Here is a 24472-nt window from a genome sequence, read left to right on the forward strand (position 1 = left end):
GGTGAAACTCTACAAATAGCTGCATACTCTAAGTATCCCATGGACAACCATGCTAACTATCCCTTGGACAAGCAGAACTCTTTTAGCTGATAATATTCTGCATAAAATACTATATAACTCTGGAAGTTAAAGAACTGTGAATTAAGGTGAGAATATTGAGTTATTACTCATTGTTCACTTTAACTGTAAACATATGAAGCACATTAATATGATAGGTTTTTCTGATATTGACTGTAGTTTCTCTTATCATCTTCATTAATATAAAAGGGAAACAGCCAAGAAATAATTAACTGCAGAGCATTCTTGAAGGGTATGAACAGAAAACATTAAGGATAATTAACAGAATATAAAACAGTCTACAAATAATTAACAAAAGAACATTTTGTAATAAACCAAGATCAACCCTAGAACACTAACATTAAAATTAGCAACACCATCAGTAATGTTGGGTATACACTGCATGACAAGTTTTGGAACCCGTCTTTAATTTTACAACATGTATAAAATAAAAAGGTACCATGGATGACCCTATAAAAAAAACAGAAAAAATATTGGAAAATCAGGTTATCCTTAACAGGTCTAACAAAAAAATAATGCTGCTGTGAACTTGGTCTTTGGTCCACCCATTCCTGGGACATGTGAGCACCTGATTTAAAACACACAAACACTAATATCAGGTAAATTACACCCATAAAATATCTCACTCTCTATCACTAATGTCGGATGAAAATCTCCCGAACGCATGCCTCTTGAAAAAAACATGATAGGAGGAGCAAATCAACCATAACATTAATGACATCAAGGAGCGCCTTGAAACTACCCAAAGTCCCATGCAACTCAGACAGCAGCAACACAATGAAAATCACATGACAACTTGTGTGGGGGAAAATCACCAGGCATTAGCATTCTAGGGTTAAGAAATGTAAAAAAAAAAAAATCCAGAGCAAAGGAACTGCAGAACATACTTGAAATGCACAAATGGAAAACCTTCTGGAGAGTTAACCGCAGACCATTCTAAAAAAAAGTAAGAAAGGAAAACATTCTAAAGCAAATTTACGTAAGGACAATGAAAAACATTTAAGAATAAATTTACTGAAGGAGTTTCTAGAAGGGTATGAATGGAAACACTCTCACGACAAGTAACCAAAGAAAATTCCAGAAGTGTATGATTTTAAAACATTTTAGAGAAAATTAAATAAAAAACATTCTAAAGAAATGTAAATATTTAAATTAATGGAATGGAAAACATTCAATAGAGAATTAACTGAAGAACATTTTAGAAGGGTATGAAAGTAAAACATTTTAGAGCTAATTTACCTAAGAACAATGAGACACATTGTTGAGAAACTGAAGAACTTTCTAGAAGGGTATGAAAACAGGAAAACAGAATTACCTGCAGAGTGAATGCAAAGAAAACATTATGGAGAGAATACTTTAGAAAGGTACAAATTAACTAAAAAATGAACTGGTATGAAATTAAAACATTTCAGAGTGAATTATCTGAAAAACGTTTTAAAATCTCTTATCTTATCTTAAAAATAAATAAATAAAATAAAATTTCCCCATTGTGGGATTAATAAAGGATTATCTTATCTTAAAAGTGTATGAAAACATTCTAGAGTGAATTTACAAAACGAATTTACTTAAGAACATTGAGAAACATTATAAATTAAATGTACTGAAGGGCATTCTAGAAAGCAATAAACAAAAAAAAAACATTTCAGAGCAGATTAATACGCACATTCTAGAAGGGTATACAGGGGAACACTCAGTAAAGGACCAAAAAATTCTAGAAAGGGAAACCAAATTACCTGAAAAATATTCTACAAGTGAATGCAGAGAAAACATTATAAAGAGAGAATATTGTAGAAGGGTATGAGAATACATAATTTAACAAATTAACAAAAGAGTGAACTGAGAGTGAACTGAAGAACATTCTAAAAGTATATGAATGCAAAACATTCTAGAGTGAATTTACAAAATAGAAACATTCTAGAGCAAATGGAGGAAGAGTCTAGTTAGAATTAACTGCACAACATTGTAAAATGGTATATGCATTGGAAAACACTAGTGAGACTGAACTGAAGATCCAACAGAAGTATAGTCTCAAGTTTAAGACTAAAAAACATTCTAGAGTAAATGAACTGCAGAACATTCTACAATGGTATGAGCAGGAAACATTTTAGAGCAAGTTTAAAAACACTGAAGGAGGAAGTGGATCAAAACCATTCTAGAGTGCATTTTGTGTATTCTACCCCCTGTGTTTAGCCTGTGTACAGCAAATTAATCACCATTTAAATATTTTGGTGCTTCCCACCACAAGACTTCCACCACTGATGGTCAGAGTAGAGAGCTCTCAAAACAACAGGTGAGCCACAGCCTGTAGCGAAAAAAATCACCTATAAAAGGATCAGCCAGTACTACAGGTACTATAAATCAAAACCACACTACAATAGATCTCCACACACACGAGCCCCAGGTCATGACGTTTAGCACCTGCATGTTACATCCCTGTTTCAGCCACTCAAAGCCCTCCATCGTAACCTAAGCTCAGGGCTGAAGGTCAGCGCAGCAGGAGGCCGGAGGGGATTTGATAAAGGCTTCATCTGGCCCTGAGGTTTATTTCTATGCTGTCCGCTTTACGTAATCTTACACTACATCTGCTGTCCACTCCCACCCGGCTGCGTAAAGAAGACCTCACACACCCAGCAAAGCTCATAAATCACTCCAGAGGGATAGATAGAGAGAGCCTGGCTTTCCGTTTCAGTGTTTCTGTGATCATCTCCATGTTGCAGGGTTGCTTTTGGAAGCAGACACAGTGATTAACTCAGCAGGATGAATGCCAAAGCTAATGTTGAGACTCGTGTCGGACATTTAATTGCATGGAATAATCCGGCATCATTTATTATACAGAGTACAGTTATTCCATGCACACAATAAATAGAATAAATAGTCACACACTCTACACCAAACATCATAAGATCATAGAAAAGACTGTATGGTCATCATAAAATGCTGTACTGTTGGAATTATTTTTTTTATATATTACTGTCATACTTTATACAGTCATTGTTTTTTGTTCTAGTAGTATGTGCAGCAGTATGCCATTGAATAAGGACTAGTATAGAGTATAGATTCTCTTAGGAAAGAAAAAACACACATTATGGCTCCACTTGTGTATTCACTAGCTCAGATTACTAGCTCGTATTTGTTCCTAGTATAAACGCAATAATCTACAAACATCTCGAATACAAATATACATTCCAGTTCAGATATTTGCAGACTTAACAAACCAGTAGTGTCGTTAAACGTCATGTCTACCCTATAAGCAGTGCACATACCCCATTATTGCTAACAGTTGTCCTGATAAGATATTGCTGACTCTGCATCTACAGTGGAAAATACATTGTTTGCAAAGACCATGTAAAAATGGTTCGAACACTCACTACATGTTCTTCATTTGTTCTTGCTGGTGCCGGTGCACTCAAGTTCAACTGGCGACAAATTGGCCCATGTCGAAACAATCAGTGAAAAGGTTTCCCCAGCACCAGAGGGCCACCCTGCGGAAAGTTTTTCAGCCACACCACGTAGGCCAGTGTGGACGCTCCGTTAAACATAAAAATCAGGGTAGAAATCTTGCGGACCCAAGTGAATAAAAACAGGAGCGATGGTCTGCGGAGGGCAGACAGCACTGTCGAAGTACAGACCACCTACAGAAAGAGACACAGTTAAAACAAACATGCCAGACTGGGACTGGGGTGGTCAGGGAGTGTGGACAAAGCAGAAAATGGCACACTGTATATGAAGGTAAGTTGGGCAATACAGCAAACCAAAAAAACAAACATAAAAACAGTAACAATACACATTAGGGGTGGGGATCACAGGGAACATTACGATACATTGCCTACGATAACGATATCATCACTATACTGTGATTCTGCGATACTTGATATATTGCAAGATAATTCACTACGATACTTAACAGCATGTTTTGCTATAATGAACCACGTCAAAAGTTACATATAAAAGTTGCCACCATAAAATCTTTTTAAAAATATTGTTAAAGCAGCACTATTTATTTATTTTTGCTCCAATGCTCCAATGACTTGTAATAGGAAGAGTAGTGATGCCACCATTGCTGCTTCAAGTTCAGCGCGCCACAAACTGCACTTTGTGTGTGCAACTCTGGTGAGGCAAGCAAGATAAGCTTGCAAAAACTGTGCTTAACCAGAGGTTTATTTGCGGACAAAACAGGACTGGATAATAATTAAATATCAATATTTATCACAATAGAAAAAAGGTATATAAATAGCCATAATCCACATAACTTCAACTATTAATTTAGCTAGCATTAGTTAGCATCCCCAGCCAATAAAAACCCAAAAATCAGTGTCTCAGAAAATTTGAATATTACATAAGACCAATAATTTTGGCAGTGTGCCAAGTTCTGCTGGAAAATGAAATCTGCATCTCCAAAAAAATGTCAGCAGAGGGAAGCATGAAGTGCTGTAAAATTCTGTGGGAAAACACTACACTGACTTTAGACTTGATATAACACAGTGGATCAACTCCAGCAGACATGTCTCTCCAAACCATCACTGATTGTGGAAACTTCACACTAGACCTCAAGCAGCTTGTACTGTGTGTCTCTCCACTCTTCCTCCAGACTCTGCTTCCTCTATTTCCAAATGTTATGCAAAATTTACTGATGATCAGTGATGGTTTGGAGAGACCTGTAACATTCTGCTGCATTTGTCTGGTGTCAGAAACAGAGAAATATAATTTGTAATGAAATACCATTTAAACACTGTAAACTGGGGATTCTAGACGATACACGTATTTATGTATAAGTCTGATGTAAACAATAACTTTTCTGACAGTAAAAGATAAGTTCAAGTGTAAAAGATCATGGCCTTTCATTGACCCAATAGAGAGAGAGGTTGAAGCAGCACACCTACTCTTTATTCTCCAAATTCTCTTTAGTCCCAAACATGAACTCTGTGTCTCTGCACTGCATCCTTGTGTAGTGCAAATGAACCAACAGAAAAACTTCAAATATAAACATTTTATTCACTTCTTTGAACCAAGTGCAACTTGCTACCAAAAATATGGAGAACGAACAACAAAACACTTCAAAGAAATGCCCACAGCAACACTGTCTTTATCGAAAGGGGGGAGGGAAGGGGCGATAAAAGAAAGGACGAGGAGGGATGAAACGAGGGGGGCGTGGAGGGAACAGCGGGCGAACAGGAAACATGCATGGCAGAAATCTGCCCCCTACAAAAAAACAGAAAGGAACATTAAAGGATTGTGGACAGCACAGGTAATGGTGATGAGATAAAGATCATGAGAAAGAGAATGTTTTAGATGTTTTAGTCTTGGGAAAGGATCGATCAACATTTTGGACAGCAAAAACTTTTTTCCTGCTTAACAGAATATACACAGACAATATCATTATTTTTTCTTTTAAGCTGAGTATAGTGACTGAAAATCAATAGGAGTCACATTAAATCAACTTGTTGATTGTTTGTTGAATGTGTGTTTTGTGAGTTTTTTTTACAGCAAAAATGATGTACAAATGCTTGGACAGTAAAGAGGCCTACCGTATGGTGGGGGCACAACTGGGCCATAACTGTAAGGAGTGTAACCTACAAGTAAGCACACAAAAAAATAGTACATACTTCATATTACATATGTAACTTAAAAATACAAATATGTATGATTTATCAAATTTAAGCCCCCCTTCTGCGGACACAGACACACTGTAACACGTATTCCCAGAATACGTTTTTTTAGTACGGGCTCTTTTTCTAGCTACATTTTGGTTATGGTGGGTTTTCTATAATTCCATTGTCACCAACACTACAAGGGTGAATAATAGAACATGCCTCCTCCAACACATGTGAAGTGAAGTCAACAAACACCTCTTTTCTAACTGCTGCCGATGCAGCATCACTGGATACTCAGAGGAAAGCACAGCAACCCAGCTCCAGTACATTAAGCTAACAGATGTCTGTGCTCATCAACATCACTTGGTAATGTGACGAGAGAGTGCACCATCTACCCACTTAGAGAGAGCAAAGGCAAATTGGTCCAGCACCATAGTAGCGGCGCTATAGTCCATTTGACCACTGATAATTTATTCAACTATTATTCATATTCACGTTCTTAGCAAAAATGCCAAAGTCAACGTGTACTGAAAAGGTTTACCTGGGGAGAAATATGCAGGGGCAGGGGGAAAAACAGGAAGCACTGGTCTGCGCATTGAGACACCCCTTTTCTCTCGATGAAAACCATTTACACTGGCTGGATTTGCCTGTGAGAATACACAGATAAGATAAAAATCAGAAAAAATAGCAATAACCAATATAATTATTAACTTATTTTTTTGTATTTGTGGTTAGTGATCTGATTTGAACTAGTTAAACGTTTTCCTCCTCTCTCCCCCCCTCTTTTTTCTCTTCTCTTTTCTCAGGTGCATAGAAATTGGAAGACTGGGTTGGGCCAGATATCTTCTAGAGAGGAGAATACCCACCTGAGAATATGTTTAGAGTTTAGAGACAATAGAGGGCGCTATCTAGGGAGTCCAAAATTAGCAAAATCATAGACATATATTTTTTAAAGCTTTTCAACACCAGTTATGAACCTTCTGAACATGCTCTGGCTGTGTCTCCAGCTAAACCAGTCTGCTCAAAGTAGCAGTAATGTTTGTGCCGCCTTTGTTTCCCAACCTATTTGCTGTAGAAAAAAAGGAAATATAAAGGTTTTCTCTTCTAGCATTTTGCAGTCAGCGTATGATATAACGGGAAATAAGATATGGCCATGGTCTCCATAAACCTGTATCCAGTGTTTTCAAATAAAAAAATTCATAAAATGATCAGATGCAGCAAAAGTAATTAATAATGAAATGTTTGGATACTGTTAACAGATTAGCTACTAAAAATCTATCTACAAAATATCATACATGATTCTGGTTCAGATTTCAGACAGATTGCTAATCAGATTTATTGCATTAAACTTTAGACTTCTAATCTAAGATTTGCCTTTTCTGGTTTGTGACTTCTAGACAGGACAAAATTCAGCCTTTAAACCCGAAGACACACAACTAAAAATGCTTAAAAATACAGTACAATTCGTAGTTGTGCACATTAGAGGTTGAACTCAAGCCAAGGTACCTTTGTGTAGGACCTCTTCCTCTTGTTGCTGTTCGTACTGTGTGCTGAGAAGAGTCTCTCTATAGCTGCCAGGGCTGCGTTCGCCTTTGCCATCTTTTTATTTGGCCCACATCCTCTGAACCTCTGTCCATCCACTTGCACCTTATTCACAGCAGATAAAAGAGCAGTGTGTTTAGCACCTGAGAGAATGCACGCTTTCGCATAATCAAATCATTTGAACATGAAAAGCACAATCACCTAGGAAACATCATTTAAAGACATTTTGGTACATGAGGGTACATGAAAACCCTTTCAGACCACCAATTACAAATGCATCAATCAGCCACAACATTAAAACCACCAGTCTAATTCCACCAGTAAAACCGGCACAATTTAATCCTGTTTATATAAACAACCACAAGCACCCATAAGCAAGCCCCTGCCACTGTAGGCTGCAAAAGACTTGAGACTTTGAAGGAGGTTCACATTCCAGCACGACAATGATCCTAAACATAAAGCCAGAGATACATTGGAATGGTTTAGATAAAACTTTATTCATGTGTTAGAATGGCCCAGTCAATAGCTTGACCTATATCCCATTCCCATCTCATCCCATCTGTGGCAAGACATGCAAATTGCTGTTCACAGACACTCTCCATCCAACCTGGCTAAGCTTGAGTGGTATGAATACTTCTTTTTTCATATATAAAGGCCAAGCAGCTCACTTAGACCTTACAATCAGCTTTTATACTGAAGAAGGTAAAATAACAAAATAAACATCAAAAAGCAAAAATATCACCCTTATATTTATTTTAATGTAAAGCGCAGGTTTCTGACAAAAACACAAGTCTATCTCAAATAGTAAGAGACCACATACAAATGATGAGTTTCTTTGATTTTACCAAATTGAAAACCTCTGGAATATAATCAAGAGGAAGATGTATGATCACACGCCATCAAACCAAACTGAACTGCTTGAATTTTTGCACCAGGAGTGGCATAAAGTTATCCAAAAGCAGTGTGTAAGACTGGTGGAGAACATTCCAAGATGCATGAAAACTGTGATTAAAACCAGGGTTATTCCACCAAATATTAATTTCTGAATATTTCTAATTTCTTTATAAATATGAAGTTGTTTCTTTGTATTATTTGAGGTCTGAAAGGTCTGAATCTTTTTTGTTATTTCAGATATTTCTCATTTTTTGCAAAAAAATGCTCTAAATGACAATATTATTTAAAATTTGGGAGAAATGTCGTCCGTACTTTTTAGAATAAAACAACGTTTATTTTACTCAAACATATACCTATAAATAGCAAAATCAGAGAAATTGATTCAGCAACTGAAGTGGTCTCTTAATATTTTTTTTCAGAGCTGTATGTAAAGATGCACAATCTAAATTTCCTAATTTTGAAAAACAAGATCAAAATAGAATCTGATTAACCAAATTAATTAGATAAAGCCAGCACTACAACCAGGATACTTTGGATTTAGCCACTCTCAACAACAATGAAGCAATTCAACAGTACTCCCACCTCAATGATGAAGCGCTGCTGTTGGCTTTCTCCATTCTCTGTGATCAGATCATAGGAAAGCCCTCTCCTCTTCTCATTCAACTCCATGACTGGGTTTTTGCCCCTGGTTGTGAGGACAGGACCCTGACTTTTACCCTGAGAACCAGAACAAACCAGAGTACTCATAAAATACCTGATACCCCTGTCAAAATATGGTTGACATTGCTAACAGGGAAGATCTGCTAAATTACAAGTATAGTGTATCCTGTGGTTTTGTGTTTCTAAAAGATTACACACACTGTTGATGCATCAGAATCATTCTGGTTCATCTTTCAGTTCATTTGCTATTCAGATATACTGCATTTTCTCCTCAGATTGCTGTAGGCAGGAACAATAATTAAACAGGCAGTTGGCCAAAGACGCTAGCTAAATGAGCCTACAATGAATGGAAGCTAGAAAGGGACGAAACCCAACACTTTACCTTGGCTGAGGAAGAGCTCTTTGTGCTTTTAGTGCTGGAACTTGTGGACAGAGTCTTCGCTTTCTTTTCAGCAGCTGGTTTGTCTTTGGCAGTCAGCCAGCCTACATTAGTACCTACAGAGCATCATCACAGGATTATTAGGTGGAGCTCACCTGAACTGATTCATTTCAGGCACATTTGACACCTGACATTAACACACATCCTGGGTGATCAGTTTAGAAATTATTGCCAAAGAGCAAAGTCATTCATCCTGGTTTATTTAATAAGTATCCTGTGACCAATTGTGATTAAATTTTCTTGTGACTATTCTGCTGGAGAAGTGGCTGGTTACGGCAAGTTATGGTCTTTTAGTTTTCTTTGCACAGAATCCTCAGCCCAAATTGAAATAAGGCAGCTGGATTTGTTTGCACAGCAAAACCACGAGTATTGTTTTTAGCAATTAGCTTATGACTATAGGTTATTACTTATAGCTTAGCTAACCCCTCCGGACGGTGGACGGTGTGATCTTGCAGTTATGTTCTGCTCTAGTTTATTTTAACATTAACATGTATGCTGTCCGTCTTATTGTTTCACAAATTCACGTGACGCTCTACATTATATGTCATTAATTAAAATAGGTTGCAATTCTGATCATTAATATACTGTATACAGTACAGCTCTGGAAGAAATTAAGAGACCACTTCAGTTTCTGAATCAGTTTCTCTGATTTTGCTATTTATAGGTATATGTTTGAGTAAAATGAACATTGTTGTTTTATTCTATAAACTACGGACAACATTTCTACCACATTCCAAATAAAAATATTGTCATTTAGAGCATTTATTTGCAGAAAATGAGAAATGGCTAAATTAACAAAAAACATGCAGAGCTTTCAGACCTCAGATAATTCAAAGAAAACAAGTTCATATTAATAAAGTTTTAAGAGTTAAAAAAAATCAATATTTGGTGGAATAACTCTGGTTTTTAACCACAGTTTTTATGCATCTTGGCATATTCTCCCCCACCAGTCTTACTTACTGCTTTTGGATAACTTCGGGGTGCAAAAATTCAAGCAGTTCAGTTTTCAATCTGAAAAACCAAAGAAACTCATAATTTTTAAGTGGTCTCTTATTATTTCAGAGCCGTATCTCTTGTTTCAGTGATCAGATTGCAAATTAGAACACTCATTTCCCACCAGTATTTAGTCCTGGACACTTATGATCAGATCACCCAGGATGGATATGATATATAAGGGTATATAGGGCTCATCAAAAGCAGATATGGATGATAAATTAACATGCATACTGTTCATCTTCTTGCTTCTTGGATCCTCTTTCATTTCAACCTCATGGAGTCTTTTCTGTGCCACTCCTACAGAATGCCAAACAGAGTTTCAAAACCTTCTTCTGGACTTGTTAAATAAATCAGAGGCATAACACACATGAAAGCACCAACCTTCTGCTAATTTTGGTTCCACTGCAGCGTTAGCTAAAGGGAGAGGATCCATCTGGAGGAACTTGTGGATCAGTCCGAAAGCTAGCAGCCGCAGCGCATGCTAAGAAGTTAGAGAAGAGGAAGAGGTTAATATCTGACTTTGATCTTTATATACATATTATTATAATATTATTGCTCTCGTTATCTTTTTATTCAGATTAACATAGTTCCAACCTGTGCAGTGTGGGTAAGAAGCTCAGCCTGATCAACGGTCATGGCTGATAGAGTGTCTACCTGCTCTTTTTCACATGGGTCACGCAGACCGGGCCCATCTGCTCAAAGACAATAAACAGAATAACTAAATATGATTCTTCCTCATGAATAATTCTTACTCATGTCACTTGAAGAGGTGTGAAGAGATGAATTACAAATACTTTGTTACATTACTTACCGTATTTTTCGGACTATAAGGCGCACCGTATTATAAGACGCACTATCAAAGAACGCCTATTTTCTGCTATTTTTCCATACATAGGGCGCATCGCATTATAAGGCGCGTTAAGTGACACTAGAAAGGGTGCCTATATCAAAGTGAACAGGGGTGGCGCCATGTTTCCCTTCCCCCACCGGGGGTGGTCGCTTGCCGGTGGAGCGTCTCAGTATACAAATCTAGCTATTTCAAAGTCAAACGAGTGCTGGATATTAATCTACACAGATTCCTCTCCTGAAAACTGTTTATTTGGGTGAGTAACGTGCTTCAGTTTATTTACAGTAAGCTTAGATTTCCAGATGTCCACTAAGGCTTGCTGCACCAGCGTTAGCATAGCTATCCGCTAGCACGCTAGCTAGTCACCTAAACTAGTAAAGTTAACCCAAACTTAAACGACAGCGTTACACTGAGTAATCCTGCGTGTTCTGGTAAGACAGTGAGATATTAGCTAGCGATTCGTCCCCCGTAGCTTGTTTTAACACGGTAAACAAGCAGATTACAGGCTGATAAAACTCACCTCTGAGAGAGTTAGCGCTTAGCATCTAGCTAATGCTAGCCAGGCAAAGCAGCACAGACTTACAGGCCGATAACTCACCTCTGAACGGTGAACGCTTAGCGATTAGCATCTAACTCTAATAATACTGCTCCAGCAGTATTAAAAGTGCTAAATTTAGAAAATACTGATCTCTGAACAGTGAAAAAGCTAGCTAGCTAAGCGGTATTGCTGCTCCAGCCTCGGAGCGGCACGGCTCTGCACGGAGTGTGTGTTTACTGCTCCTTACACCTGACGGGTAAAATTTAGATAATACTGATCTCTGAACAGTGAATAAGCTAGCTAATGCTATTTGCTGCTCCAGCCTCGGAGCTGCACGGCTCTGGACTCTGTATAGCACTGAAACTCTGTATAACGCTGCACGGAGTGTGTGTTTACTGCTCCTTACAACCTGACGAGTAAAATTTAGATAATACTGATCTCAGTGAATAAGCTAGCTAGCTTAGCGGTTAGCATCTAGCTAATGCTATTGCTGCTCAGCCTCGGAGCTGCACGGCTCTGGACTCTGTATAGCACTGAAACTCTCTATAACGCTGCACAGAGTGTGTGTTTACTGCTCCTTACAACCTGACGAGTAAAATCCATACAAAAGGCGCACCGTATTATAAGACGCACTGTCAATTTTTGTGAAAATTAAAAGTTTTTAAGTGCGCCTTATAGTCCGAAAAATACGGTAAGTATAAATGTTGGTTATCTATACTTTACAGGGGTAATTATTTTCAGACGCCTTTTTACTTTTACTCCTTACATTTTCACACAATCATCTGAACTTTCTACACTTTAACTTTAAAAAATAGCATCATTATTCCTATTTTAGATGCATAAACATATACCATTCAGACACCCTATTGGTTCATACACGTCTATTCATCACACCTGCGCACATCACGCCCCCACACTCGAGCAAGAACATAGCAGACGTATGTAGTCTAGTATGAAGATGATCCATGCAGAGACTCGCAAGCCAAACATCCAACTAAGCCACTTTAGTATATTTACATTGTATTAAATCAATTCATTTTTAATGGTCATATATGCAGCTAAAACAGGAAACTATGAACCTAGCGCATCCCAAATTTATCAACATTAACATTTTAATATAACATAAAAGTCATTATGGCTTTTAATAAAAAAAAGGGGTTTGGGGGGGATAGTGTCCTATAGGACCCTGTGGTGCAGTCTAAGCTTTTGTTCTTAATGGAATTTTTTCCCTCTTACACTACTTTTACTTTTATACTTTAAGTAGTTTTGAATCCAGTATTTTTTACAATTGAATAGTTGAAACTTCTACAGAAATATTTTAAACCTACCTGAGTAATGGATATGAATACTTTTGACACCTTTGAAAGTAATTTACCTTCTTAAATTGACAGTAAGTTACGCTAAATAAAAGTATCAATATCAGTAAGGCATCAACAGACTATGCAAACTTTGTCACATGAATAATTTGAACAAAAATAGTGCATTACATCTGCAGTATTTTATTTTATTCTAAAATAATCTGCTTTCTTTGGATACTAAACTTCTCTATTCTCTGTGAATTGTACATTTAAGTTTGTATTTTTTTAACCATACACAACAGTGAAATAATTTTGGTTAACGCTTGACAAAATAGAAAAAACCTTTGTTGTTCTGATTGTTTTTCCTCATACATGTATTTTTAATTAAGTGCTGCTCTAAGATATCTCATAAATACCTGATCTGCAAGGTAAAGACAAGCTGAATGCTGGACAGTAATTTAGTTGCCCTTGATGTTTCTTTCTGATATGCCCTTTTTTTTGGAAACCCAAAAAAGATAATGTTGGAAATAAAAATGTTGTATTAAGGTGTTTAGATTAATCGTGTGCAATAACGAATTAACTCTAACAGCCCTAACAGAGCTTGGGATACAGAATACTGCTTTAAAAAAATTCCCCAAAAAAACGTAATGCTATAAACATTAGGATTTAAAGACATCTATCGATTAGTTAAGTCAGAGTCGGTATTGGTATCAATACTAAATATCAGAAGTCACTTTAAAAAATCTGGAATCAACATTCGTATTGTAAGGGAAGGTTCATCCAAAATACTTATTTTGTGATAAAAACTGAAAGGTAATCAGACTGTACTTACTTGGCAGCAGAATACCTGTGGCAATGCAACCCAAGACCCTCCGGAGAGCCTCACCAGGTCCTAGTGGTCTGTAACTTGTAGCAACGGCCTTCTCACAGATAAGCTCTAATGGCTGAGAAAAGACAATATAAAATCAATGCAAAGCCTTGGTCATACCTAAACAAATATTGTATCTGTATTTAGATTCTAATACAGTATATGAGCTAAGTCACAAGGAAATGTATAACTGAATTCAACTAAGACCAACATGTAAGGCTATAAGAATCTATTTTTATCACACTCAGGTTTAATTAACACCCCATTTGATTAATTGCACATTCCACTTCATAGCAAATCACTGTGGCTTGACACCACTCTTCACAAATGTTGGAGCCTTGCAGCCATCAAAGAGGTGCTACTGTAGGATTTTAATGTACTCCACATTTAATTGCTTTGACCCATCATAAATAATTTTACTGAGAGGACCATCATATTTTTATCACATTTTATATGTATCATCATTCTAACAATAATTCAAAAGCCTGAAAAACACTGCTCTTTAATCCTGGTCCTGGTACACACCTGCCCTGAACATACTGGTGGATTTCCTGCTTTAAGACACCCCTGCAACTGTGAAAAGGCTGACTAGTGGAATTAGGTGTGTTTGAAGCAGGAAAAGCACTAGCTTTCCTATGCAGGGGGCACCAGAACAGAAGATGATCCTTCAATGACACCCCATGCATTCAACCTAAAAGGTATATGCCTGTAATCTTCAAAAAAACTGCTAAGATTTTATTTAAAGCTCTTCACAGCAGCAGTGATACACAAAGTTAACATCCCACAGTGCAAATGGTCACTATTTCAGGTTAGTTTTGTTGCAAATTTGGAGAAATGTATACTTTTTTCCTGTCAATATGCAGGCAATATACAGTGTTTTCTGCTGATATGGGCCCAATCTACCCATCAATATCAGGAATGCAGTGACTTCTTGATATATTCTATGATATATTAATTGATTAACCAAAATGTATTGAGTGTTAAACGATATTCAAGTTTGATTATTTGTGATGTTAAAAGGTACAATCAGAACTAAATGAGAAGCAAAGCTCACACGGTTGCCAGACAAAATGACAAGCAAGGACAGGTCATACTCTAAGTTGAACAGTGAATATATACCTTTGCTATGAACCTTTGCTATGTTTCTATTATTTGCACATTATGGGCACATTCATGTGGATTTTATATAACTTTAATAGAATTTGATGCACCCCAGACTACCCTACTTAAAGCTATATCATTTATCCCTAAAAAACACTGTGCACTGAAAATACACACTCTTGCACACTTTGCAACATGCCTGTTGCACACTGATTACATGCTATTGCGTTCCATACCTGGCAACCCAGAGTGTGGAAATGGGACTTTAATATATTAAGAAATATTGTGGAAGAAGCTAAACAGCAGTTCATGGGAAGAAACCCACCAATATAACAAATCTAAAGCTGTTTTGCACTAAGAAACATGCTAAAATTCCTCCAAGCCGATGTGCAGGGCCAAATAACAGTTACTGGTACTGGAAATACTTCACTGAAAAAGTTATTGGTGCACAGGGGGGTCACACCAGATACTGAAAGCAAAGGTTCACAGATATGTAATATTTGATAATTTCATGTACTTTTAGAACTTGTATGTAGGGGTGTGCCATATTTTTCAATATTGTGAATGATATTATACCCTGAAATATCGTGCCATATCACCCACCTAATTATCACATCAGGGAACAACTTTTTTTGCTGTTTTTAGCAAAAGAAAATATCTAACGGTTCTTATTTCCTGTTATATATCTACTAGAGACAGATTATTTCTGTCTAGTATATTTTATTTTACTTCAATACTGGATGTATGGAGATTTGGAGTGCATTATTAGTATCATGACATTCTGGATCAGTGACTTCTGTTACAAATCTGATCATATTCTTGTTTTTTAATATCTCAGAGGTGTGCCAAATCATATCGTATGCAATAATAAAAATTAATTTTCATTTTGTTGCAGTAATGTATTCTTGAAATAATGTTTTTATTGAGTATTTTGTCAAGAATATTGTTATTGCAAAATTTCCATGAAATATTGTGATTTCTTTTTAGTTTCTTCTATACTGTTTAAAGGTTACATTATACAGTGTCTTCACAATTTCAGCCAGACTGAGCAGCTCAAATTGTAACCCTACACAACTCACCCATCCTTTTAGAGGTTCCCAGGCTGGCCTTTTGTTGCATATGTCCCTGAGGATTCGCAGAACTACGAGACAGGACCTCTTATCGCTTACTCTGACCTGAAGAAGTTAAAATCACACCTTAGCAGAAAGGTTTTTGCAGTTATGAAGCAAAAACACTTTACAAGTTAGACATCCAAGGTTACAAAGTGAGGCAAAGAGGAAAGGTGAGTGGCAGAGAAACAGTAGAGAGAGTATGGGTCAGTGTGACTCATTCAGAGGTGGGATGAAAGGTGTCTGATTTTGTAGCCCAACCGGACAGGGTCTGAATCCACATTTTCAAATTGTTCCAAACTGTGATTTGGTTCTGAACATGTTTTAGGTGTCCGTGCCAAAGGCTACAAAATCCACATAGTGCAATCTGATGGCCAACCTGGAACCATTTGGCATGTCGCAGAGAGGCCAGAGCAAGGAGGCATCTCTGCTGGTCCAGCAGATCGGACGGATCTTTAGCTTTTGTGTTTTCCACTGGTGAGAAGAGCAGAACAGGACAGACACACAGACAATAGATCGATTCACCATGAGCTTTTCTGTCAGGACACACTGGCAGAAAAGTGGAATACTACAAGTTAGGATCCCACTGATCTGACTGAGTTCAAAAGCAAGTCAACAGAAGTTATTTCATGCAAGCCAGTTCATTTGTTTTACTTCTTTTTCTTTTAAGCTTTAGAGGAGCTTTAGGACGGGGGTTATCTTTTGCCAACTCAAGATGCAGATCAGCGGCTTAGGCAGCGAGCAGACTAAATGTGATAACATGGGGAATGACTAAAAATACCAGCAAGAGGTCTGGTCCAGGCACCAGGGAGCAGCACACTGCAATATAGACGTAAAAGGAAGAAATAGTGAAAACAAAGTAATGTGACCTTCTTATATATTATTGGTATTTTTTGTTTGTTTGTTTGAAGGAAGCTTCTTGCTGGTATTTTTGTCACATTGGTCAAATGTTGGTCATCCCAGGAGCTTGAGAACCTGAGAAAACGAACATTCTTTTCAGCCTGCCTGTGAGATCTCATCCTCATTAATGTTACATGCACGTCCTAATCCAACGTTTGACAGTAATCCGATCATTGTGTTTACATGAGCATTGGGAAATCAGATCCAAGATCCCAGTTTATAAGAGTAGGTCAAAAAAACAGATTTTTGCTTTGCAACCAGCCAATAATCTCACAGAATAAGAAATTACATGACCATAGAGTAAACGCTTACTTCATGTCATATTTTAATACCCATTATCCATTTTTTCAGCTCCACACTGAAAAAGTATATACGAGCACTTTGCAATTCTATAATAACAGACTGCTGTGCTTTTGCAGTTGCTGTGTTAAACATTAACTTATTTTCAGTACCATGGACTGAGAAATATGATAAATAAGCTAATACCCATCTCTGTTCGTCAGATTTGTTGATATTACCCTGATCTAAAAAAAAAAAAAAAAAAACAATGTACCATTTTTGAACTAAAAGTCACACTTAAAATCCTTTAATTTTCTCAAAAATCGACAGTGTGCTTTAATTATCCAGTGTGCCTTATGGTACACGGTAATACCTACTGGAGACATGGCGTTTCTACACTGTGCCTACGGGATCCAGTGGTGTAAAATGGGATGCCCTGTGTGGGCATCTGTACACTCATTACATTAGAAAAACGTAACGACACCCTTGTTCACTTTCGATGTAGGCATCCTTAGTAGTTTACAACATTAAGATGAGGAAAATTAGCTGTTGCGCTACGAAAACGCAGTGCGAGCTCCACCCAGTTTTTATGACTATTGTATTATGACAGGATTTTTTTTGAGAAGGAAGTTTAAGTGTTCATCTAAGGCAGAAGTTAATGTGTTTTGGAACAACGCCGGGCAAGTTACGCCACTGTCTGGGCTCCGGGCGTAACCAAAGTACTCTGTTTTAGTATAATCGGATTATGAAGTGCATATAAACAAACTCATTGTAAAGAAAGGTAGTGACAATGCTACTGCAGGCATTCTGACTATGGCCAATGACATGGCAGTACAATATCATGGTCATATCACACACCCACCATTTATGACACCCACGCCCTCTGGAACCACATCAAGAAGTAAGTAAAGAGGATTTAGATAGCATATGAAAGCATATGTTACAATATTAAATTTGAATATAATTTAAGCATTGCAGGCATAAAGGGAGCACAGTCACTAAATAAAGATTTACGTGTGCATTCCTTGTTAGATTCCATATCATCGAAACTCCACAGTGCACAGTGAGTGTGAGAAGAAAGCACAAGACAAAAACGCAAAAAAAAAATAAATAAATAAATAAAAATATAGCAGAGGGCCTCAACTCTTAGGGCTCCCTCTCCACACACCAGCTGCTGCGTCAAAAAAAGGACAAATCTGGAGGCACTGGGCGAGGTGCCAACAAGGGGCTCAGATGCTGGTGAGTGGCACAACCAGAAGCTATATCAACATCTTCCTTCCCAAGTTCATAATAAAAAAGTTAACCAAATGATGCAATTGATGTTCTTCTGGTCAGGGAGATTCATCACTCAGTGATTATTTCTGTGTGCGGCGCTGTATGCAGTCCTTTTTTCGGCATCTCGGAAACGAGGCCGTTTAGTGACGCGCGAACACCATGGCTGTTACCTTGGCCTTTCTCTGGCTCCCTGCTTTTCATCTCCATTGAGGTGAGGGTGACCCTGAGAGGCAGATCAGGTTTGCTGCTTTTGAATACCAGAATAGCTGCCTCCGGAATGCATGGTTGCACTGTGTAGCTGTCCTCTGTCAGTTTCTGCAAAGGGAAAAAAAGAAATGTACAGATATATAGCGCATATAGTGCATACAAATACTCTCTCAGTGTTGCCTCAATCAGCAGCATATTGTTAATGTCAAGTGTCAGCTGTACTTGCACTGTGTAAAGATTTTTTTTTTAAATAAGAATAAAAAGTAGTCCATCTTTATTAAAATGCCTGCCCTTCACCAATAAAGATTAATTAAACTCATCTTGCTCAAACTTAACTACTTCCAAAGGAGAGTAGCTGGTAGCTTAGTTAATTACATTTCTGGAGCAGCTTCTGCAACACTGACTGTAAGAAACTCAAGATCACTGAAGCGCTTTAGACATTTAGGCTATTTTGAGAATGGCCGCACACTCAGCAGTTTTAAACCAGTTTAAAGGAAGTCAAAAGCTTGCGGATCTGGAAATGTTCCGAATAATACTATCAAACCTTGAGCTGCAGTGGCAGGTTGGTGCAGATTGTGAGCAGGAGCTTTTTGGTAGGCTTGTCGCGGCAGAGCAGAATCACTTCTAAGTCCATAACCCCCTTGATCAGGAGACCCTTGGCCAACGATCCAACACGTACCACGCCAACTAATGGCCCATTACACCTGAAGAAAAGGAACCACATCAACAAACAGTAGAAGAAGAGATCAGAGAGTCAGTGGTAGAGACCAGATACAGTATAAAGTAAAAGCTACTGAAGTGCTATTGTTTTAATGTGTTTTTACACTTGAAAGTGTGGACCGGTGTCTGCACCAAGGTTTGTGTATTAGTTATTATTGTATGCACTTTGTCTGGATAGTTTTGGTTTCACACAGTTTACTGACCAGACTTAAGAACTTTACTATGCCCTGTCATCATCATTTACTATGCCCCATCTTCGTGGGCGAAAACGTCTCACAGCACAATGAGCTTAACAAGAAACAACTATAATTATTTTTATTTGACTCTACAAATATTGGTCAAATATCTACAGTTACAGTAGACACAGAGGTCTTCGATGTAAGCATCTGTATCTATACTGCATGAGACGTGTCCATGTGGAGAGAGTCAGATTTTTTGTTAAGCACAACACAATTTTTATCTTTTGTTTTATTATTTGGTTTTCTTGTTCCAAAAACTTCTAACTATCTACAAAAGTATTCACAATGTAGACGAACCAGACCATAGTTCAGTAGATCTTGATGGAGAATACTTTTTTTTGTTTGAACCAAATTTTGGTCTTTTAGACCCAACCAGGGTTCCGAACACTTACACACCTGCTATATAGGTTAGGAAGTCTGAAAGTCAGGTGTGAGAAATGTGAAAGTACCTTAGATCAACTTTCTGCTTTTGATCCAAACCAAAGGAAGTACAATAACACATACATAATGTTTAAAAGAGCTTTAGCAATACTTACTTTGAGTTGGGATCTGCAGGGGCCATAGACAACGCAACATTAGCATTTGTCAAATTAGTTAACCAGTCTGAGACCTGCTTTAGAGCTCCTTCCACTAATGACACCAGAGACTGGACAGCATCCAGCTCTTCAGCTGATGGGTAAATAGCAGAGTGTTTGGCCATGACATAAGAGTCATCACTGGCCAATGATCCTGGAGAATTCTAAAAGGAAAGACACAGGTCATATATCACAATGTTATATAATATGATAAACTATCACGTTTGGAAATGTCAAGAAATGAGTCTTAGCCCAAAAGTGATTATTAAAATCTTAAGATTTTAGTTAAGATGATCTTTACACGAAGATGCTTTAAGAAACTTTGGTGGTCATAAGTGTTCCCTGCTTACATCAGCGTTCTCCTCCATCATGTATTAAAGAATGGTGATGAAGACAGTGCCACAGCAGAACTGACCCAAAATCTTCATTTATCAACCGTTTGTCTCTACTTCAAATCTCCTTCATGCACTTTTGATTCTGAAAGATAAAGAATCAGAAGTATCAAGACATGTTCCACTAGTAAATTTAACACATTATGCCTTACACTAGATTTATTGTAACAAGGCTGGTCAATACAATGATCAAAACAGACATTCAAAACCACTAATAGATGTAATCAACTGGGAGAACTCTAAACTTGGTTTCTTAGAAGGTAATTTGACAATTTAAATTTGTCTGGACATTTTAAGGTTATGCCTGTGGTTCTACTTCCTAGGTTACATCTAAGAATTTCTAAATGTCTTTGTTTGATAGAGTCTTGTGTCATGCTGGAATATGAGAAAATATAAATGTTGTACTGCACTGCGATATTTTGTTTTGTAGTACAGTATTGACTTTTAATTGTTGGTCATATGTAAAGTATACATGGAAATATTGGTGTCAGACAGTGGTTCATTTAGGTACTGTGTTTAAACCCCAATATATTGCAATATATTAAATTGTGCCAAAACAGCCCTAATTATATTATTGAGGTAGAGTGTGGCAGAGTGAGGCAAAGTGAAGCAGAGTGTGGTAAAATAAGGCAGAGTGAGGTAAAGGTCCACAGTGAACGCTCCTTCTTCTTATCCTAGGACAAATCAGTGCAGCCAAGCTAAGCGTCAAAAACCTTCAGAATCCTAAACTAATTAACAATCTTTAATTATTGTGATACGTACTGCATCTTGCCAAAACTTGCCAAGCCCTAGTTGTATAATTAAAGGAGCTTTGCGAGTTTAACAGCTTGGTGCTTCATCATCTATGACCCGGAACACAGGAGACTTGTGTTTCTTTTCATCACATTTTAAATTGTTCCCATCCCAGTTTGATCTTGCAACACTTTTTAATATATAGACGCATGGTTGGTTCGAAGTCTGTTGGTGGGATGTTGCAGTTTGGGTTCTCAAGGTCGAGGCCTTTTTGGCTGCAATGTGTGCTGTCGTGTTGCCAAAGAATCTGCAGCGTCCTGGTCTCCAGCAAAATGTGTGTTCTGTTACTGCAGGAAATATACTTTTTTGATGATATGTGCTATTGTTATTTTGGAGAGTTTAAAGACAGGATTTTGAATCTGCACTTATTAAAACTTTGTGGACATTACTGTTATGTCCCAGTTCACTCACACTGTGGAGAAACAGACACTCACCGGCTTAGATAAAAATGCACTACAATTAGAGGATATTCAACACATCAGAAAAGCTGCAATAACACTGTGCATAACAGCAAACTCAAACTGATTTAACTGGATGGAGAAGGGAGCTCTTCATGTTGCAGACTGAACTGCCTGGCTGGAGGCAGAGTGAGGCAGAGAGAGAAATACTGAGGTAGATTGAGCTCCAGCACGGTTCAATCAGACTGTGCTTAGTGTGAGTACACCGTTAGACTGAGGTAGAGTGTGGTAGAATGAGGTAAAGTGAGGCAGAGTGAGTTAAAGGTCCTACTTATCATGGGAAAAATGAATGCAACCAAGCAAAGTGCCAAAAAACCTTTGCAAAACCTAAACTAATTCACGATCTGAAATTATCTTAAGAATCTTAACCTCAGGATCCAAAATCGCATCAAACACAAAACTGTCAATCATTGAACCTTGGTCACATTTTCTGCAAATTAATATAAATAACAGATTTGTCTATGTTGAAGCTTGTAGTGACTTTGAGAATACTGTACACATAATGTCCCCTTAAGTTTCTTTATTTAGAGGTTTGGTGCCTGGCTACTGTACTTACTAACATTAGACAAGCTACAGCCAAAACACTGGGAAGATAAAATAAAAGCATATTGTAAAAAATAAATAAATAAATAAATAAAGTAATTGAATCAATCTGAATCTGAGAATCAGAAAACACATCAAACCTGAGCATGTTAATTGTTACAACCATGTCACATTTTTGTACAAATTAATACAAACAATTGATACTGCCATGTTGTAGACACTAAGTTGACCTCAGACAAATAAAAGTTAAAATCTTAGAGTTAATTCAACATCGTATGGAGTCATATATTAACTCTATGTACTTCTTATCAGTGTTAACACATTTTCCCCTACAGGGTAAAACAACTCTCATAATTGTTCATTCATATTTTTAGTCTGTTTGAATTGATTTTTGTATATTTTTTTGGACTTCACCCGAAACTATATACCAGAGTATCTAAAAACCATTATAAAATGTGAGCTAGGCTATACCACATAATAAATTACTTTTTTTTATCACATCTAAGCTTTATTTAGAATAAGAGAGAGCATTAAAAACTGCTAAAAAAGTAGTGGTTCTCCCATAACTCTCTAACTCTTGAATGGAGACCCTTATCCACCATCCAACCCAACACCAAACACCACTTTGAATAATAACACCAACTCTGTGGATTGTTTATCACTGAGGGTTGTTAGACAAACTCCCAGAGAGTTAAAACATGCTTACATAGTGATTTTAACACTGTGCAGTGACTTTAAGAGGATTAAAAATACACATCCTGTCCTTTAAAAAAAGAAATATGGGCGCTAACTACAGTGACACGCTGCTGCACAGCTAATTCACCAGAGTTCAATAAACACTATTAGTGATACAATAACACTGCAGGGTTAATTTTGCTAACACCAAAACATTTAACATTAAATGTTAAACTGCCACTGGCCAATTTGCTGTGTGTACTTACTAACATTAGAAAAGCTCCAGTCAAGACATTAAAGGAGAAGAAAGAAGACAGAAATGATAAATAAAGAGGGTTCAGGGTTAAAAAGCACTGCAGCACGGTGCACTGTGTTGTTTTTATTATTATTACAGGAGTTGGTGAGAGGACCAGCCCGCCTCGGTACAGCTCTAATAAACTACCCGGAGAGAGAGAGAGCAGCTCGGTCTGAACTCAGTTCAGCACTTACCGCTTTCAGCTCGGAGGAGGACCGGGGGGGGATGTCCTGCAGTGTCCGTGTTTTTCGGCGCAGGTGTGTGTGAGGAGTGTGCGGTGTGTTTCTCCTTCTCCGTGACCGCGTGCGCGCACGCGTGCGTGTGTACTGATGGTGTGCTGTGTTCTCTGCGTGTCTCTCAGGCTGCTGGTGCAGCGCTGTGGCGCAGGCGCGGACTGGAGCAGCAAGTGCTGTATCTTTGCAGCAGCAGCACCTCAGCCCTATGCTGTTTAATGTGCCCGCTGGTCATAATTAGAGGTGTGACAAAATATCGATACTGTGATATATCGGCTGTGTCTGAAATGTCTGAAAAAAATTGCCTACTCAGGGAACATTCTGAGGCAATCATGTCCAAATCTGCAAATGTTCTGCAAATGAATAAAAAATTGATTTTGCTATGTCGTTAGAGCAAAAAAATCAAGCCAACCTTACCCGATCCATAAACTGTCATTATGAGCCCGAGCCCGATTTAAACCTGATATTTTTTAATAAGTAGAGCATTAAAACTGAGCTTTTATAAACATGTTCTAGCTGTTTGAATGAGTAAAATTTGTTCAGAATGATGTTAATTAACACTGCAACACTCAAGAAGCATAGACCTATTATCTAAGAAAAATGTTTATTAAGAACAGCTACACACAGCGCTGCAAGTCAAGTGCGTAATGCATACTAGTCTGTTTGAATTGATTTTTTGTATATTTTTTGGACTTCACCTAAAACTATATACCAGAGTATCTATAACCATTATACAATGTGAGCTAGGCTATACCACAGAATAAAATCCTTTTTAATCACATCTAAGCTTTATTTAGAACAAGAGAGAGCATTAAAACTGCTAAAAAAGTAGTGGTTCTCCCATAACTCTCTAACTCTTGGACACTCTCTGTTTAATGTGCCCGCTGGTCATAATTAGAGGTGTGACAAAATATCGATACAGTGATAT

General features: G+C 37.6%; 1 protein-coding gene across 4 annotated transcripts; it reads right to left on the reverse strand.

The window, feature by feature from the left end:
- Positions 1-464: 464 nt before the first annotated feature.
- LOC103038572 (spermatid perinuclear RNA-binding protein) lies at positions 465-23712 on the reverse strand. Of its 4 annotated transcripts, none has more exons than XM_007230009.4 (17): positions 23506-23712; positions 20507-20633; positions 20118-20320; positions 19167-19326; positions 18586-18730; positions 16341-16435; positions 15932-16027; positions 13716-13827; positions 10795-10895; positions 10582-10681; positions 10432-10497; positions 9148-9260; positions 8688-8822; positions 7176-7316; positions 6211-6316; positions 5604-5648; positions 465-3710 (listed from the first exon to the last, which is right to left on the reverse strand). In XM_007230009.4, the coding sequence occupies exons 2-17, from the start codon at positions 20525-20527 to the stop codon at positions 3610-3612; spliced, it is 1740 nt and encodes a 579-aa protein (XP_007230071.3). In that variant the 5' UTR covers positions 20528-20633; positions 23506-23712; the 3' UTR covers positions 465-3609. The 4 variants fall into 4 exon arrangements, with proteins under 4 accessions (XP_007230071.3, XP_015461490.3, XP_022523269.2 ...); XM_015606004.3 differs by having other exon boundaries at positions 10795-10892; positions 23506-23711; XM_022667548.2 differs by lacking the exon at positions 465-3710 and adding an exon at positions 5051-5277 and having other exon boundaries at positions 10795-10892; positions 23506-23711.
- Positions 23713-24472: the final 760 nt, after the last annotated feature.

The sequence above is a fragment of the Astyanax mexicanus genome, chromosome 22, assembly GCF_023375975.1.
Source record: "Astyanax mexicanus isolate ESR-SI-001 chromosome 22, AstMex3_surface, whole genome shotgun sequence".
In the NCBI taxonomy this organism is placed as follows: Eukaryota; Metazoa; Chordata; class Actinopteri; order Characiformes; family Acestrorhamphidae; genus Astyanax; species Astyanax mexicanus.